The following is a 19,732-nucleotide window of genomic DNA, read 5'->3' on the forward strand; positions in this document are numbered from 1 at the left end:
GATTAAAATTTCAAAAAGATATCTTGATAAATAAGACAGTTGATATTGTGCATCCTGCGCATGCGCACATTAATCTGAAGTTTACAATATGCGATACGTTTGCTTTTACTAAAAGTATCCTTGGTTAAAATTTGAAATAAATATCTTCATAAAAAAGAAAGTTGGCATTGCGCAGTGTGCGCATGCGCACATCTGATTTTTACTATATACGATCTGTTTGCCACCACTAGAACTGTCTGTGGTTAAAATTTCAACAAAATATATTAATAAATAAGAAAGTTGATGTTGCGCAGTTTAACCGTCAAGATTTTCCTTGTCTCAGGTGCCAGGGCTATACGCTACCGACCGAATGCAAAAAGAACGAACTAAATAATTTAAAAACTGTAGGAGTAGTTACGTCCTCAGACAGACGGACGGAGAGAGAAAGTAGCTGCAATAGCGCATCCAACTTCGTTGGAAAATGCGCTAACAATACTAAAACGAACAGATGAATTTAGGATAGGAACAAGGAGAGAATCGGATCACCAATGTTGGAATTGAGCCTAAAATTGAATACAGAGGAGTGGAATACTATAAAGGAGAAAAGCAATTACGTGGAAATAACTGAAAGGAAGGGGAGAGCAAAAAGAAAGGAGTGGTGATACAAAGAGTATACAGAACAGAGAAATAGATACAGAGAAATGATGGAGAAAGAAAGAAAAGTTGTCATAGAGGAAAAAAGGCCTGGTAGAACAGAAAGAAGTACAAAAAATGTAAGGAAAAGAAGATGGAGAAACAGAAAGAATACGAAGAGCAGATCAAGGAAATAAAAATAGAGAGGATTTTTTATAAACAGATGAACACGTTGGGGGAGGGAATTTAATTAGAGGGATGGAAATAACAAGTTACTACAAGGAAAGCAGGAGAAAGAGAAGGATATGGATGAGGAGATCGAGCAGCAATTAAAAAGACCGAAGAAAGGGAAAACCAGATAGGTAATGCGGTTTCACCGCTGATTTGGTCAAAGAACGAATGAGAAATCTTGTAAACAAGGTATGGAAAGGATGTCGTTTACCCGAAGAGGGAGGGAAGGGTAATGGGGTCATCCCGCCTTCATTTTTATTTCTGATCCACAAAGTACATTAAAAATAAAAAGACCCGTGTGTCCTCAATTTTTATTTGCGAGTAAAATAAACCCAAAATAAATTATTGAAAAGCTGTGTTTTTAGTCCGAATTTGAAACGCTTCAGACTAAATACGTCACAAACCTACAACCAATCACGTAGAAGTGAGCTGGCAACCTTACGCGAGGGTCTGACGTTTGTCACATTTGACGTTTTGAGAGGGATGTTTAACTGCATCTAGCACGAAAGTGACAAGTGCCTGTGACAGATGACGCAAGTTATAAATGCCATTCTCCTGCAATATTGCCAAGTCGTTATGTCATCTGAATGGTTCTAGGAGCTGATTGGTCGGGCTTATTACGTCACAGAGCCCGCCACAATCATATCGTTTTGAATAAACCTTTAAAACCGCACATGTTCATTATTTTTTTGCTAATCTGCCTCTATTTTTAAATAAACTTTTACTGTCCAAAAAAATGTTTTATGGTTTCAGGTACACGCTTATTAAATTAGAACTGCGGAATTCAACTATACTGTAAACCCCCATTGTGCCAATCTTCATATAAGGAACAAGGATTGCGTGGGAAATTATAGGGAAATTACTATAATGACTACGGCATGTAGAATCTATGCAATGATACTGAACAAAAGACTAGGAAAAGAAGTGTGAAAGAAGTAGTGAAAGAAACACAGATGGGCTTCAGAAACGGGAGGGGAAATATCGTCTGCATATATGTATTACACAGATTGGTGGAAAAGGCATTGGGAAAAAGGGTGGAAATGTGTTCGTGTTTTTCATCGACTTAAATGCAGCGGTTGACAGAGTGGAAAGGGAAAAAGGATGGAAAAAAATTAACAAGTTAACGATAGAATCGAGGAACTATATGTATAGACAAAGTTGAAGTTGGGAATAGAAGGGCAGGAGTCTGAAGTGATTTGGACTAAGACAGGGCGTCATTTAATCCCTACATTAAATATTTAGGGTACCAAATGCAAGGAAACAATAGGTCAAATACGCAGATAAGAAGATTAATGAAAAAGGGAGTAGTGGCGATGAAACAGGGAAATTGTAGAGAGGGAGTTCAAGAATTACTTGGATGAGGGGGGGGGGGGGGAGAAGGGGGAAAAAAATGCATTTTGGTTTTGTTTTATTGTAAAAAGCTTGCGATTGATTGATTGAATAAAAAAAAAGTCTTAGTTAATTATACATTTGTTATGTAGCGTTTTGTTCTGCGTCCTATAATAATAAAATATACAGGGTTTGGCACTTAAAATTAAAAACATTAATATAACCGATTTTCAGGGTATATTTTAGTTTTTTAGCGCATTTTTGAAAAAAATACGCTATTATATTCGTTATTGCTGGCAGGCCGGCTGTCCGCGTTAGATCTCCACAACTACAATAGCTAGAGAATTCAAATTTTCACTAAAAGCTTTCTGCTATAGTGTAGATGTGCAGGCACTAGTCTATTTTGAGTTAGATTACTTGTGAGATCGATAATTGAAGAAAATAAATTCGATATGGGTTTCGGAGGTGCTATAATTTTACCGTTAGATAGCGCTACCAGTATAAAAACTTATTATTTACTTTGTGATTTGTTTTACAAAATGAAGACGTACCGTCAATTGAAATTAAATAAAATTAATTATTTAACGCAGCCAAAATTACTCGTGAGATCGATAATTTTAAACTGCTAATAAAATACTGACCTGCATTACCAAAAATGCGCTTTAATCATGCATATGCTGATTTACAACTTGTTTTATTACGTCGTTCCACCAGCAGCGTTAAAATAGCGTAAGAGCTTTAGATAATTTCATAGTTTCGCACTTTTAAATGTTGAAGTAAACTTACAAAGGTAACTTTCAGATATAATACTAAATAAAGAATAGATAGACTTTGGGGTGGTTATTTGCCAGATGATTTTTTAATTTCTAAATGTGTGCGTACGAACAGTACTACATAAAGCTTATAAGTGATCAATTCAGCAGGTATTGAAGTATTTATGGTTAAATTAACTGACAATGTTCATGCCGAAATTTGTTTACAGTTACCCCAACGTGCAAGCCTAATCAAACAAGAGTATATGGAGTGGCCAAACAGGAAGAGGCAAGAATAACATGTCAAGTGGACGCAAATCCTACGGACGTGCAATTCAGGTGGACCTTTAATAATTCGGCGGATTCCGTGGATGTTGCCTCTTCTCATATTGCCAGAAGTGGTACATCGAGTGTAGTGTCTTATACGCCAATGACTGAATTGGATTATGGCACTTTGCTGTGCTACGCTTCGAACAGAATCGGGCATCAGAGAGTTCCTTGCGTTTTTCATATTATTGCAGCTGGTAAGTTAATTAATAACACTATTATTATTAATAATAAAAGATAACACTGTACAGAATATTCTCGTTATGATAGTATGTATATAAATTCCTACAGAGATAGAGATAGGCTCGGTAGAAACATAAGCACTTTTACAGCCCCTGTGAATGCCCACTAGATGCTCGTTTTTGTTTCAAATTCACTTTTCAAGACGAGAACTGTTCCCAAATGCTTCATATTTTGTAAACCGACGCCTATCTCGACAATAAACAGCTTTATTAACCTACGATTATTTCTAAGTTTAGTCGTTCTTCATTCTCGAAAACTATTACCTGAGTTAATTAACCTGTTGAATTTCAACTCGAAAATTTTGAAAATTATTGTAAGTACGATTTACTGAAGCGCTTTCAAATTACGTTCAATATAAAGTAACTTTGTTGGCGGACTACACACATAAGTTTTTCTTTATTACATCCGCTTATTGCCAAACGCTTAATTAGGAAAAATCTCTTGCTTTCCCAGGAGTTTGCGTTATTAAATATCGATCTCAATTTTAACTGCGCAATTAAAATTGGAAAGACGAATACTAACTCCCACAATATGTAAAAATAATTTATCATTTCATCAATATTCGCGCTCTGGATATTACAGTTACATGGAAGTTTCATTCATCCGACGATAACACATATTGGAAAAATGTTCATGCATGCAAAGGATTTCCTGTGTAAAACATTCGCGTAGGTTACTAATTTTAATACGTTTTTATTCCACAGTTATATTAATGGGGATGATGGGCTTTTTAGAGCCCTTTACGATATCGAGGTTCTGCATGCATGATTTTGGTCATGTAAATTTTCTCTTCGATCTTGAATATGTAACGCTACACGTGAAATAGCTACTCCGAACACAGATACTAAGAATTGAAGAACTTTCATGTAGTTAATCTTTTTGATAACCGGTACAGCTGCGGTCTGTTGGAACTGCTGGAGGCAGGTGGTTATCTGCAATTGGAAAGCACTGAGTGAGATGATTGCAATGCAAAATAAAACACGTACCTAGAGGGTGCCATAAAGCACAAAATGAGAACTTCTTCATCCGGTAGAATTACGATTAAATTAAGGGCAAAGATGTCCATCGTATATAAATTCTCTATTACAACTTTTCGAAGCATGAATGAATGTGGCTATATGGGAATGGGGCGACGATGCCACTCGCCTCTTTATAAAATGCAGGATATTAAAATTCCGAATCCACAAAATATTCTCTTCATTACTAAACACAAGCATACCTACGTCAAAAATTCATATTTATCATATAACTTAACCTACCAAAAGAGCAAGAATACTCTCTTTCGCCCACCCACAGGCTCCATTCATAACGGTTTACTTTCAACCTTTAGTCCTTTACTTTTACAAACACCCCTGCAACCGCATTCTGCTGCTTCTGAACTAAAGCCTCTTCTTCATGCATTTGGACAACTTCCTTATGAACTCCAATCGCTTGCTGCTGTTTCTTACTCCTGTTGCCGAACTTTCGACTAAACTATCTGATGTGGTTTGGAGGTCGGCTTCGTATTTCTTCTACGATTTCAGTAACTTTTTTTTATCTCTTCAAGGAGCGCCTTCTCGTTGCCTTTATTTCCAAATCCAATTCCTTATTTATTCTCTTAGTCTTGTCATTCGATTGCGCATTCAACCTCTCCATTTTTTCATTCGATTGCCCAGTCGGCTTTTCCATTTTTTCCCCGGATTCTCTTAGGGCCTCCAAGATTGCAGCGAAATGTCGTTCCTGTATTGTCGTCATCCCCATTGCAGACACCTCTACGTTTCCCTCACGCACGTCTATCGAGCCGGGTATTATCTCCGTGCCAACTTCCGTCGGTATTGCGATAATCCGGATTCAATTTAAATGAAAAAAGAAAACACACCCTGCAAACTTTTTCGTACGGACCTACACAATTTTTACCCCTATATAATCGTAAATCCACTAAATTCAACAGTACAATTTTCCTTTTCCTCAAAAAATGTCTGGGTTCCAAAAGAAATTGTTACCCTAAGACAAACTTCCCCTAACTCAAATTTAAGTTTTCCGTTTCCCTCCGCCGTAAGGGCACCGAATAAAAATGCTGTGTACAATGACAAACGGTCACTTAAACCACCCACACGAACACCTGTCTAGCTAACTCAATTATACTCCGTTACTGGCAAAACATTTTAAATTTATACAAAATAATTATAATTTTTCTAGGGCACGTCCAGTGTCCGCCACGACAAAAATCTCGATATTGACTTAAATTTATTTATTTGAGAAATTCGGCAGCCTTGATCACTTCCGCAATTCCAAAGAATTATTTAACGAAATTTTAATTAATCCCTAACATAATCCTGTGTACGAATAGAATTTATCTTGTGCACTCTTATATCCTGGGTCGTAATTTGGGCTCGATTAAACACAAAGCTGATCATTTACAGATGAAGCAAATTTATTCGACATAAATCAATGGCTGTAATAAAGAAATGCACTCAGGGCCTAAGGACAAATACCACGCGCATGCGATCGATTGATACAAATCAGTTAAAGAAAATTTTAATTGCCTCAAAGTTAATAATCCTTAACATCCGGTCGTAACTGCGATTTTCTTTAAACAGATACACTAGCACAAACACCAAGCGATCTTGTTTCGGAAATTTCTTAAGACTGACCATCTTCTACAAAAAAAAACCATTTATTAACGATAGAGCCAAATGAAAATAAATAGACCAATTTAAATTATATTACCATTCTGGTACAAGCCCGTCTGTCCCTGCGCAACACCATCATATAGTCTATTATTCCATTTCCTGGAGTTGTCATTTAACATCTTACGTATTCTAATTGTAATAAAATTAGTCCATACGTGCAGGTTCTATTTTATTAATATTTTGACCATAATTGAAGGTCAAATTTAATTGAATTTTTTTTATTCTTGCACAATAGCCATTGTTTATAGTTGAACTAATAATATTAAAAATGTGAAAAGGGATGGATTTTATACAGGGTGTTCCTAATCCTAAATATGATGTACATACGGAAGGGACGAATCGCAATCGCTTCATTACCGATATACAGAGAGTTATAATTTCACGATTCATTTTTTTTATACCTCCTGCAGTTTTTGTGATATTTAGTAAAATGGAATATAAGATACGCTGAAGAACTACATCATTATTGGTCATGTCAATGATAGTAAGAATCTACAGAATGTTGATTTTCTTAAGGGTCATTTTCCATTTGCTACCCCTGAATTTTTTTCGGTGCGCCCCTAAATCTAAATGAAAATAAAATCTTTAAAATGGTCTAGTAGGAGTTTTGACAGTTGAAATTTTTAAAACTATGACCTAAATTCTTGAGCACCCTGTATAAATTTTTTGAACAATTTTCCCCTTACGCTTTATGTAAGCAAATCCTGAAAATAATGGGTCTGTCTAGTTTTCTGTATAAAAGGCAATTTATTTACTGAAGGGGGAGTGTATTGCTGTGACCCAAGCATTCGGGCCGCATACAAAAATAAATGCAATGCCCCACGTAGAGCGAGCAAACAATTATGCTGTGTGCAATGGTCCGGTCAAAACACACAAAACACCTTAAACTTAGCTTGCTCTCTTATTAATTTTTCCAGGACACATCCGTCACGGCACAATAAACAAAATTCAATCAAGACTTCAAATTCCGAATTCTAAGGCAAATAATGGCTGCGATCAAATTCCAAAAGGATTATTTACACAAATTTTGAAGACATCTGGATTAAACTTTGGGCACTGAAATTAATCATAATTGAACATGAGACCTTTATCAGAATCGTTTAAAGTTCCGGGCACACAAACCACTAATTGCGAAATAAAAACGCATTTAACCAAAACGTATCGCACTAACTCTTTCTTCTATAACTTTTCTTCTGATCAGGTCGCAGGAACGTAATTCTACTCAAATTGAATTAAATTGACTGGTCAAACACCCGACAGATCAATCAATGGAGGACAACTTCAATGACAAACTTGTACGTGCGTCTTCTTAAAACTTTCACTCGTATTCCGCTGACTTCCTGATTGTTACGTAACGAATTTTACTAACAAACAAACTTAATGCAGGACGCGAGTTTTTTAGGCTTTCAACGAACAGCAACTCAGCCTCGAAATTTGAAAAATGCCCTTTTCTTACGGCAACTCCAGTATTTAACGTGTCTTCCCTCCTTTTCAACAATTCAAAAAACTTCATCCGATCACCGGAGCGTAGCAACCCGACGGCCAATGAACAGTCCGTTCCTAGACGCTCGTTTAAGTCAGGTAGGTACCAAAATTGTACGCGGAATTGTCTTATCCCATTTAACAATTTTCTAATTATATCTTATCGGTACTAAACTATATCCACCTTTTACAAAAACACTCAAAGTGCCCATAAATGAAATTAGAACTGTTACATAGATGATTTAAAAGTAAAATGGATAACAAAATAAGCCCTACATTTAGCAATTCTAGTAGTTAAGACTTCGGACGGACGGACGGGCGGAGCAAGTGGCCATAATAGCGCCTTCCAACATGAATTTGAAAATGCGCTAAAAAAAGGACTGAAATTACTTATATCTATAATAGGATAGGAATATTGCCAATTTAAAATTGTGTCTTCCCAATTTTTTTCCACAGGCTTACAATTATGTAAAATGCCTACGCCTTTAGCATGTGGCTGTCATTCCGAAATTCAATATATTCGTGATGCTGGTTATTAATTACAAACCCTGCAATAAAATTAGAAACTACGTTAAAGGATCATCCATCAATGCCACCAAAGTTTTTCAATTGAACATAATAGTTTCCATCTACTGTGAGAAGAGATTCTCGAAAGAAGTACTATCTTTATTGTCGGGTAGGGTTTTCAAACAAAATAAACAGTGGAAGTTAGAAGTGTTGTATTTATTTATGGCAAGTTTAATGCTACGCCATTTTGCGATATCGTCCAGGAGCGTATTTTAAATTCGTTGCGAAGACGAAATGTACAGAATCTTCCCGTGGGAGAAGTAAACTAGATGAACGCCACTTTATGACTGAACAATATGTGAATAGCTTTAGAAAAAGAAAAGGCAGCAATATGGTTTTGCGCTGAAGAGTCTAGTTGTTCATATATTCATCGCCGTAAAATAAGAGCTCATTTTTAATCCAAAGCTTATCAATACGTGATTTAATTGCATTCTGTGTTGCGCTATATTCGTGGTTTTGCCTCCCGGCTTCCAAAATAATGCCATGCCATTGGGCTCATAATTATATGCCCAACCGATATTGCGAATGACATTTCTATTAGAACTTAATTACGATAGAGATAATTATGTCATCGGAAATTGTTTCAAATAATAAACTAATTTAAGAGTCTTCTTTACCTAAGTGCAACTTTTTTACATTATGGTCTATAGGTGATTATAGTTGCAAGAAACAAGATGATATTCTTGCTTAGTCAACTCCTGTTTTGGTCCTTAGTTAGTTCCCGTCGACACTGTGCAGCGGCGCTACTTGTTACACTCAAATTGTTGATTTACCGCCCGCCAAGATACAGACTTTATTTACAAAAAAATATGATTTCATTTTTTGGGGTAATGTTTAGAAGTAACTTATCTAGAAAACTGTCGGTTTACTTTTTCCATAAACCGTTTTGTTCCAGAGTAAAAAAATAAAACAGATTAGCGCAATAATCGATGCAAAACATCTAATATTTAAACAATCCGTATTCAGTTGCTATAAACTTTTTTTTAAAAATAACCCGAACATTTTGTAGATAAAGGTCTAAATTTATAAAATAGTTCTTAAAAAAATTTTTTTTTTGAAAAACAACATGAGTTTTTATGGCGGGCGCTCTTATGGAAATTTACATTGGGTGCAGTGGGTACAGAAGACTCTTAATGGAAATATTCACCTATTTTTGGTTTCTGTAGAAAGATATTTATTTTCCTTGTAAGAACAAAGTTGTGCACATATCAACATCAAAGGTGGAGAAGACCAATGAGAAATTATTAGGCACAGAAAAAATGATGGTCGTGTAGTAGTACCATAAAGATACCTGATGTCACGACTTAGTTAAATCTGAAGTTCAAAATCTAATGCTCTGGTTTGATCGAACTTGCATGTGAACTTAATTGATTGAATATATTAAGTAAACGAAGGCGATCAAATTCTATGTTCCTTTCTTAGTTGCAATGCAATACCTGTCTCTTATTCACGTGTCAATGCTAAATTTGATCCTTATTTAAAATTCGTCTTTACCACATTTACTGGTACTGGTACTGTTCACAATGTACACACACCTCGGAATGCTAAATAAAATTCTACTCTAACCAAAGCAATTGTAAATAGAATTTTCCAATCAATGAAACGAAATATCCAAAAATCCTTTGCTTGGATTCGATTCTTATCAAAATCCGTTTCATGCAAATAATTTTCACAGGTTGATTCCTTTAGGAATATTAAAATTACTTCGAACGAAATTCCTTATGCAAGTTCCTAAAAATAACCGTTCACTACTACAAATAAAAGAATTTAGAATAACTTATATTTATTATTATCATTTACGTGGGTAATATGCGGCAACACAATAATTAACTACTGTTAATTACATTCAGTTAATTGGCCGGACTAAAATTCCAAACTTCGGTAGTCGAGTAATGCCCATTGTAACATGGAATTTCGGGTCACTCGCAAAAGGTTTGCGATAATGAAATAAACTGCAGGATCTTGCAGTTTACATGCTCGTTTTCGCTTAACATGGGAAAACTAAAATCGGTTATAAATTAATGAAGACAAATCATACAATATTAATTTTCTCTCGTCTTCTAATGGACGAGATCTTTCGGGGGATGCAATTATGTTCGGCAGCTGATTTTGCTTATCAGCGATTAAAACGGCTGTACAAATTGAAACGTTACTTTGATCTTCTAGTTTTCTTCCTTTCTGCCCTCGAAATTGACCGGGGATTAACGATTTCCGAGCATATTTCTCGGTACGGTTAATTTTCCCCCCATTGTACCTCCCGACACCCCCGTAGCGCAACCCCGAATAACGAGTTCCAAGCGATTTCTCCACTTTTTCATATTGTTGTGCGCAGTGGTATGCGTTCAACCATAACTACAAATTAAAACAAAATTCCTGAAAGACAGAAACGCTTACAAAGCTTGTTTGGACATATTACCTCGCACGCAGTCTTGGACAAATATGTAAGTAAGAAAATCTTAAAATTACTTATAGTTTTTTTCTCTTTTAATAATCCTAATAATCTGGTCGTTTAAAGGTTTGCGATAAACAAGGCGCACTTATCACACAAACTCTTATAGCTTCTGAACTTCACTTTTATTTAACACACAAATTTTGATGATAAACAACATAACTTGAAAAATAAAATGGCTAACTGCCGGTGGCTGTTCAGACGGTACAAACTTTTAAAATCAAGAGAACCTTAACAAAAGGCCCCACGATTCACTAACTGCTTGCTTTTTCAACTAATTAAATCACGCGTAAAGTACACGCTTTTTCCCACCGTCGCATTGTTTCCACTATATAACGAAACACCACTACCACATTATTTGGAGACGTACATCAAAAACACCACTACCACATTAAAATAATCTCCTTCCTCTAGCGCATTCAAAAACCGTCAATTATAATTAGATTTGATAACGCCAGCTTCGACAGAACATAGTTAACCACGTGCATATCTGGTTATCAGCAACAGATTTTCGTTCAAATTAATTTGCCTGATTCGTCTGATATCAAAAGTTCTTATCACAAACACTTAAATGAACCTTTTATAAACTACGCAAAATTTGACCAGATGTGTCTTATTTAAATTAAATAAATTACACAATTACAAACAATTCTAAAATGGAAAAACAACTACGGAAATACAAATTCAGATCAAATAAAGCAATTCTGTGCTTATTTGTGCAGGGTGCTTCAAATTCTTGTATACAGTGTAGGTTAAATGGGGGTAGTTTTCCCTTTTTGTGACACATGTGAAATTTTTGAAAAATCTTTGTAAATAACTGATATCGCCGACAAAATTTCGTTTTCATTTTCTGTAGTTTCTGACATACCCGTTACCCAGTCTCCATAGAATCTCCAGTACCTAATTGCAAAAAATGGTCCTTTCTTCTGCTTTGTTTTCTGCATCTTTCTGCTGTCATCACAACCCTATTCATATCTTACTTTTTATTCTCCCTCAGTTCACAGTAGCACAGTCTATAGATGTATCTGTGGATCCCTACGTTATAAGATTGTAGGAAAAACATGGTTCAAAGTACGTTCACTTTTAGGGTTAATTACCGCGCATCTTTAAAAATGTAACGCGTAATATATTCAATTTAAAAATAATTAGAATCATTTCAGAAGAACGATTTACAGTTTCAAATCCACACCACAATTAATTTCGTTAATTTGATCCTTTTATGCACCCAGATCATCCCCGTCACCACAATTAGAACATTTGTTGTGGAAATAATAGATACAGGAATGAATAATTTAGGCACACAACTTTCCGTACAGTCCACTGGTTGAATTTAGGGATGAACACAACTCAAACAAGTTTATATTTTAATCTAACTGTCTAAATTGGGTCACTTATTGAAAGCGTTTCTTCGAGGGACTGTTGCAACTATAAAATTCTATTCTTAAAAAGCGAAATTTTATTTCCACTGAATCCGACAATAAATAATTTCAAATTCTGAATGTTTCCAAATAACATTTTAATTTGATTAAACGTTCAAAAGTTTGCCATAAATCGAAATGTAGCATACAAAAATACGTATCGCGAAGCGCTCAAAAGCAACTCCTTTTCACACTTGAATGGATAGGAAAACTATCGACAGAGTACAGAAATAAATTTCTTCTGTTTCGAACTTTGTGGGCTAATGCAGTGTTGCTTGAAACGTGTTTACGGTTCGCTGGGGTTGCAATGTACGCCAACTATGTCAATTCATACTTTCGCGAGCTATTTTTCGCCTGCGATAATTAAAGCTTTTGAAATGTTTCAAACCTTGAAGGTGCTTTCAAAGTACTTGTTAAAATAAATTAGTTTCATATCTATGCAGACATTCAAAGACGCACGTTTGAAATTATGCCGTTTTACAATGCCTTCTTGGGATAAATGGCTTCATATAGATAGTTTCCACCATTCTCCTCGGAGCGTATAGTTTTACCTATGAGAAGCGCAATAACACGGGAGACTCATATTTTACGGTTATTTGGCAGCAGCTTGAGTAGTTTTAAGGGATTTGGAAGGTTGTCGTGGTAAACTCACGGAACTCCAACAGCAAAATTGAAACTTTCCACGGAAGTTATTGAGGTTCATCGAAACCGACCGACTGTTAAAATAATAAATTAGGTATCCAAATGATTTCCGATTTTCATTGCAGAAACACGAATGCTCAATTACGTTCTAAATGTATAGGTATTATGTTAACAGGTGATCTATAGATTGACAGGCGTTAATTGGGTGGCAATAACAGCCAATGCTAAGCATAATGTAGGTCTGTAGGGGGCAAATGCGTTTATTGCGCGGTTGAATTCAATTATGCAAGATCAAAGGGTGTAAACCAAAATTGTGCTCCATTATGGAGCCTCCATAATGAAAAAGCACAGATATTAACAGCTGTAACCAAAGAGGGTGGGGAAATAGTATTTCCCCTTTATAAAAAGGAATTAAATCAATTTGCCACAACGATCATGAACCCCCTTGGAGTCACGCAAGTAGTACATGGCTGTATAATTTAGTGTATTGGAACATTTTTAACATATTTTTGAAAAATACTTCTCTGAATTCCATCCGCTCGTCCGAGTACTTGAGATCTTAGTACTAGACTTTGTAGAAACGTGCGCTTTTTTTGTTGAATAGGTTAGTATTTTAATTTGTTGAGAGGTTTCCAAGAAATTTTTACAGCAGATACTATTGATTATTAGTGAATCCAACGCTTTAGCCAGTCGCGCGAGTGCGGCACATTTAGTCTGATATATTTCTAATGAATTATTCCGAAAGGAATCCCAGGCAGGAAAATGTGTTGTAGCAGGCGGTACAAGTTACAACTAAAGAAGAAAGTCGAGTTTTTCGTTCGCTCGCTAGCTATATACGCTCTTGTATCAAATTTTGAACTTGGGTTGAAAAGCACTGTCTTCTCAAGTGTTACACACAATTTTTTCTGAAACCACTTTAGAAACAATTACTTTCGTCTCTAAAGAAAATGTGATTTTTCTCTCTGGCGAGGAAAGTAAAAAACAATTGCTACATTAATCTTAATAATGACACTGTCACCCTTCATTATTGTTGATTGTGGTTTCTGAAAATGCAATAACAATAGCCGTCAGTAAAATCGTTACTTTTACGAATACAACATCAAAGGATGTACAACAGCAGTATTTTGATGTTTATAGAAATATTGTTTATTGCTTATTTTGTTTCATAATCTGAATTATATGTGTAACAAGTTTCTGGAGAGCTCTCAAGAACTTCCTTTCATTATTAATTAATGTAAAAGGTTATTTATTTTGAAACCTGTAGTTGGTCATATCAATTACAGCGTAATATTCCCTAATTCGACCATCATCCTGCTATGTTTCCGAGATCCTTATCTTCGACACAATGTATAGGCACCTATTGTCTTACTACGTATATCGTGTATATTGGTTACAATAATATATTATTTTTGAAAAAAGTGTGCGGACAGGGGCAAACTATATTACAAAAGTACCTACCTATGCCAGTAAACCCAGTACTGAGTTAAAATTTACATTTTTGTAGTAATGCCTCAGAAAAATATACTATTTCCTCATCAGGTGGTTAGGTTTTCATTTAACAAAGTTTACTCTCTTCTCTGCGGAAATTACCTTTGCATAATTAACACGCGTTGCATTTATAATTTAAATTTTACCTGTATTTACAAATAGTTAAAAGTAACGAGTGGAAATATGATGTGATGCCGCTGTAATTGTCGTTCACCAGATGTATACATTATTCCGTGTGACAAACTAAATTGAAAAAGGAAATAGGTTTTCTCTTTGCGGTCCGCAGCAATATTTAACACAATTTTCCTACATAACGCTTGCAAAGCTCGGTTAAAGCTTCTCAATTACAAAAACAAAGCTTTACGTTACAATTAACTTTGAATGCAAAATTTTGTTACAACATACTTTTCTGACACGTTAAAAATGGAACTATAAACATCAATTAAGCAGCATGAGCTGGTAGCATCGTGTAAATACAAAATATGCTTGCAAAAGCCGAAAGCTCTACAATCTTCCTAATATTACTTAAAATACGTTTTCAGTCGGAAACCTTATTAAGTTTCATAAAAATTTCATGGCAATGAACAAGTACACTAATTTAACCCGCTTTCTCCGTTTTCCTTTTGAAGAAGGCAAATCAGAAGTGACATATTTTAAGCATACAATAAAGTACCCAATAAAAGTTCAATTACTTATTTGTAAGCTCTCTAAGATAAATTTCAGTAGTTACCTCCATTTCCCGCTTCGTCTCTTATTACAAATAATACGATTTCACTGCTTTTGGGTTATTGGGTACTGTAAATGATTTCGCCATTCATGGATATTGCCATAGCTTTTAAGTTTCGTAAAAAATCCCCACTCCTTGGTGTTTCGAAGTCACTGAGTATATAATTGAAGCGCCAATTATCGTAGCAGTTTCATCAGAAGCATCTGCTGACGCAAATAACGTTCTCGAATCTTGTGGAAAAGAAATCGCCAATTTTTAAATACGCAACTTAGATTCGTCACTTTTGGATATTACGGCAGAAAAGTTGATACTAGATATGCTAATAGATTCTACTGACCTCCATGATTAGATTAATACCGATGAAAGCTTGTTGGAGGTACATCAAGGAATCACGGAACAAGAGGACAATGAAAACGGGGTCAATGCTGCAAATCATCCAATTGGCAACCAAACGCTTGGTGAACGAAGAGTACAAAATAATGACAATTGTAAAGTAAATAAAACGGTTATATAAATGATACAGAAAAACAATACGGCAGAGATAAGAACAGTATCAGACATTATTAGAAAAAAACAGCAATAAAGAGAATATCTGGAGAACATACGCCCACTCCTTTCAAGATGCAAGAAACTTTGTTCTGGCCTTCTTTAGAAAACCAACTAACTATTAGAAATAACATAAAACACAGGGAAAAATTACCGGCAGTTGCATATTCCTCAAGCTGGCAGGAATACCACAAAAGGAAATTAGAGAAAAAACAGACGGAGCAGAGAAAAGAAGAAGAGAGAAAATTGACAAAACAGCAAAAAGTACATTGAATCAAAAATGAGGAAGTAATTGATAAAAAAAATCAGCCTCGATCGGAAACTGACCAGTACGATATTGTAGACCACGTGATCGTCGAATACGATTCTGAATATTTTCCTGGTTTGGTTATTGACATGTTGGAATAATAATAACTAGAAATGGCTCAATGTTGGTGATATTTTAGAGTATACGATGATGAAAGCATAAGCGTATTTGCGGGGATAAAACACTTAAATAAACGTGGTGTATGTATGGGATAGCTGAAATGGAAAAGGTAAAAAAGAGGTTTTCGCCTTAAGGCTAGTAACTTTTGCCGCATTTTCCATAAATTGATCAGTACTTCCCGAAAGGTTATATAACGGACTAATCAAGAATCAAGAATCTATGGTTAAAATTCCAAAATATAGGTATCTCTATAAATAAGAAAGTTGACATTGCCTAGTTTACGCATGCGCACATCTGATTTTTTCAATATGCAATATGTTTGTCTATAAGCATCTGTGGTTAAATTTAAAAAAAATTCCATAAATAAAAAAGTTACCATTGGTCAGTTTGCGTATGCGCTTAGCTGATTTTTACAATATGCAATATGGTTGTCTCTACTAGAAGCATCTGTGGTTAAAATTTCAAAGACCTCCATAAATAATCAAATTAGTGCTCTTACATCTCAGTGATTGGTTATTGATACTTTTCAGGTGTCGAAAATTGTACCCACGATATTAATCGTTAATAGATATGACATCTACCGAATTTATCCACTCCTGACGGAGAGATCAATAAAAAATAAACTTAGAAGGCTCCAAAAAAAATCAAAAAAGAATTCAAGAGGTCTATTAACAATTTTCATTTTTTTTTGCCTGGACTATGAAGGAAAAGGAACATAGTATCACATATCATAAAAATCAGAATGTGCGCAACCTCAGACTGCACAATGTCAACTTTATGGAGATATTTCTTGGAAATGTTAACCATAGACACTTCTAGTAAAGACAAAAATATTCCATATGGCATAAATCAATGATGCTTATGCGGAGACTGGATAATTTCAACGTTCTTACTTAAGAAAATATATTTTTAAAATTTTAGCCTTTTAGCCTTCTTACGTACTGGTACCAGCACCTAAACAATGAAAAATGAAAATACAATCTAGCATACGTCATCGTCGATAGAGTTATTTGTCATACATTGAAAATGTGTCTTGACATTCATTAGTAAGATTGAATTGACCCATAAGTATATGGTAAAGGGAAAATTCACTGAAATCTTTCTTTTTGTAGCACGCACGGAGTCAATAGTAATCTAAATATATTTTCATTTCAGGACGACCTGACCAAGTCCACAATTGCTCGATATCAAATATCTCGATGTCATCATTTTCAGTCAAATGCTCGGAGGGTTTCAATGGAGGACTACCGCAATCTTTTTTATTAGAAGTAAGTAAAGCGGCATGCTTCTCATTTATTTTTCTCTGAATAGATACTAATAAAAATTGGTGGGAAGCTGGGAACGTAATAGCGTAACGAAAAATATAATTAAAAGCGATAAAGCTCCCGTAAGCCCCAATTACGTGGAACTGGCAACACGGAAAAGGATGTTTGACGTTCAATTACATGCCACAGACTTTCGAATTGGCTTTATTAAGGTTACCAACAAAATATCAAAAAGTGAATTTGACCGCTTGTAATTAAGGGTCGTGTGCATTAACACAATTTTGAATTTTATAAGCACGCCGTCAAGTTATTCATAAAATCCAATGGCAGTCGTCAGAATCCGATTTTGCGTTTATTTTTAATTGAACAAAATCAGCAATTCAAACAACTTCCAATAATTATGTCCAATTTAAAACCAATTTAAAGAAGATAGGACGAATTTAAATTAGTGTTCGGTGCAAACACCATCCTTTACGCTGTTTATTTATTTTTGAAGGTGCGGGAAAGTCAAACGCAGGAAGTGAAAAGTAATCTTTCGTCGCCGGTAGCTCGATTTTCTGTGGGAGGGCTTGATCCGGGAGCGCATTATCAAGCAGGGTTATATTCATTCAACACGAAAGGTCGAAGCGAACCCGTTGTATTGCAGGCTGCAACCCTTCGACTCCCCGAGAAGCAACTTACCGCAGAAAAGGGTATTAAATAATTCCAACTTTGGAAAATTTTTAACGGAAAAGCGTATTTCAGATAACACCAGGAGTGCTTTCAGATTCACACCTATGACTAGCGTACTTATAGGTGTAATATCAGCCCTTCTCATTGTTGCCTTAGTAATTATCCTCGTGCTGCGATTGCAATGTACTCACAATGAGGGTAGAAGGAAAAGGCAGAAAAACGTAGCCGCCGTTTCAGGAAGCACGGAGCATCGAGGCTCAACTAGCGGGATAGCAATTACGGACAAATCAGGTGAGATACATTTTTCTTAAAACAAAAGGGATAGGTACATTTATTCAATAACTATGTTCTTAAGACCATACGTGCAGTTTCTTTAGTAGTTTTTAGAAATGCCTCAAAAAAACGAGTTAGGGAGGAAACATAATTGCTTGGCCTATTTAGTAAAGATCAAATGCAGAACTACTAATCAATAAAGACATTTATTATGACTATTATTACTATCTTGCTGTTACCTAACCTCACTGTCTTCTTAAGGATTTGATCTAGACCCCTCAAAATCAATAGGGTTTTTTTTTCTTTGTGACTTCTATGCCAATTTTGATCTGGGAAACCAAATTTCGTTTACAGAATAATATGCTGTACAAACCTAGTAGGCACATTGCTTATTTTAGTATCTCCAATTGTGCCCCTACTTACTATCGCCTTCATATCTCCTGCCATACCTTTTCTTCATTTCGACATTACCTTCCCCTCTTCATGTTCCTCCTACAACATGTTCCATTTCTACCTTAGTCTCTACCTCTGTTGCATCCTTCGTAATGTAGCCCTAAAGTATTTATAATTGAATAGCAATAAGTACGCTTCCTTCGATATGCGTGTCTTTTAACTATTCTTCAATAACACGCTTTCATTTTCAATTATATATGTTACAATTAATTGGTACCTACTAATAAATCACATCATTAATAGGTGGAAGTCCAATATCAAAACACGACTCAAGCGGCGGAGAGTGCGACAGTGATGAGAAGAATCCCGATATTATACCACAACCTGTAGATGTCGACGATGGTAGTGATTATGCGAGAAAACGACAACACGTTTCTACGATAGAAACGTCGCCTAGTAGAAGTTTATTACACGCAACCCCCACTTCGGGGGGTTATATAGGATACTGTACATTACGCAATGGACTTCCGTTGCATGAAATACCAGCTCAACAAAAAATGGTAAGTTTGAGATAACTTAAAGCCAACAGTAAATGTTTATTGTTTATTTAATTTATTTTTACTTTTAATTAAGCATACTGTACTGGATGTTACAATTACTTCTGATTCGTCCCACCTCTGGTTAATCTTAATACGTCTCAATTAAATTGGGGTGGTTCTTCTTATGTAATTATTACTCTCAATGCTCGTGCACTGTAGAATGAAATTGGTTCAACCTCCTGCACGCCGATAAGGCCTAACGGCACGGATCGGTCACAGAATCCTAGCAGGCGTGGCTTCGCGGAAAATGTTCAACGCCATCGTTTTTTCTTGGAAATGCTGCGAAAATTTCCGTCCACAACGCGAAGATGGCTTGATGATTCTGACCCAGAGTTCTGACCCAATAATCACTTTATTCAGTCAAAACGGCATAACTTCGATGACCGTTGATGGTTTGACCGTGCTGCCTCTAACAGCTAACTCGTCGCTTTCTGGACCCCATCTGCGGCACTCGAAAAAGAAGTGCCTCCCTCCCCACAGTTCTCGCATGTGTCAGCGTCCTTTTTTTAAATTTTCTTTACATACCACCATAACTCCCCGTATCCCGTTAGATACTGTGTGAGAACATAACCCGGTTCCCCATGTGATTTCCTTACCCAGGGAATCAGTATGTGAATG

The 19,732-nt window shown here is 35.7% G+C and overlaps 1 protein-coding gene across 1 annotated transcript in view; it reads left to right on the plus strand.

Annotated features, from left to right (window-relative positions):
* The window catches only part of LOC116164105, a 28,763-nt gene that overhangs the window by 1,818 nt on the left and 7,213 nt on the right, over window positions 1–19,732 (plus strand). Inside the window, exons 3-7 of the mRNA XM_031478233.1 lie at window positions 3,155–3,448; window positions 17,068–17,180; window positions 17,674–17,869; window positions 17,922–18,140; window positions 18,819–19,075. Of these exons, the coding sequence (XP_031334093.1) occupies window positions 3,155–3,448; window positions 17,068–17,180; window positions 17,674–17,869; window positions 17,922–18,140; window positions 18,819–19,075 (1,079 nt within the window). The remainder of the gene's footprint in view (window positions 1–3,154; window positions 3,449–17,067; window positions 17,181–17,673; window positions 17,870–17,921; window positions 18,141–18,818; window positions 19,076–19,732) is intronic.

The sequence above is a fragment of the Photinus pyralis genome, unplaced genomic scaffold (assembly GCF_008802855.1).
Source record: "Photinus pyralis isolate 1611_PpyrPB1 unplaced genomic scaffold, Ppyr1.3 Ppyr1.4_LG2, whole genome shotgun sequence".
Classification (NCBI taxonomy): Eukaryota; Metazoa; Arthropoda; class Insecta; order Coleoptera; family Lampyridae; genus Photinus; species Photinus pyralis.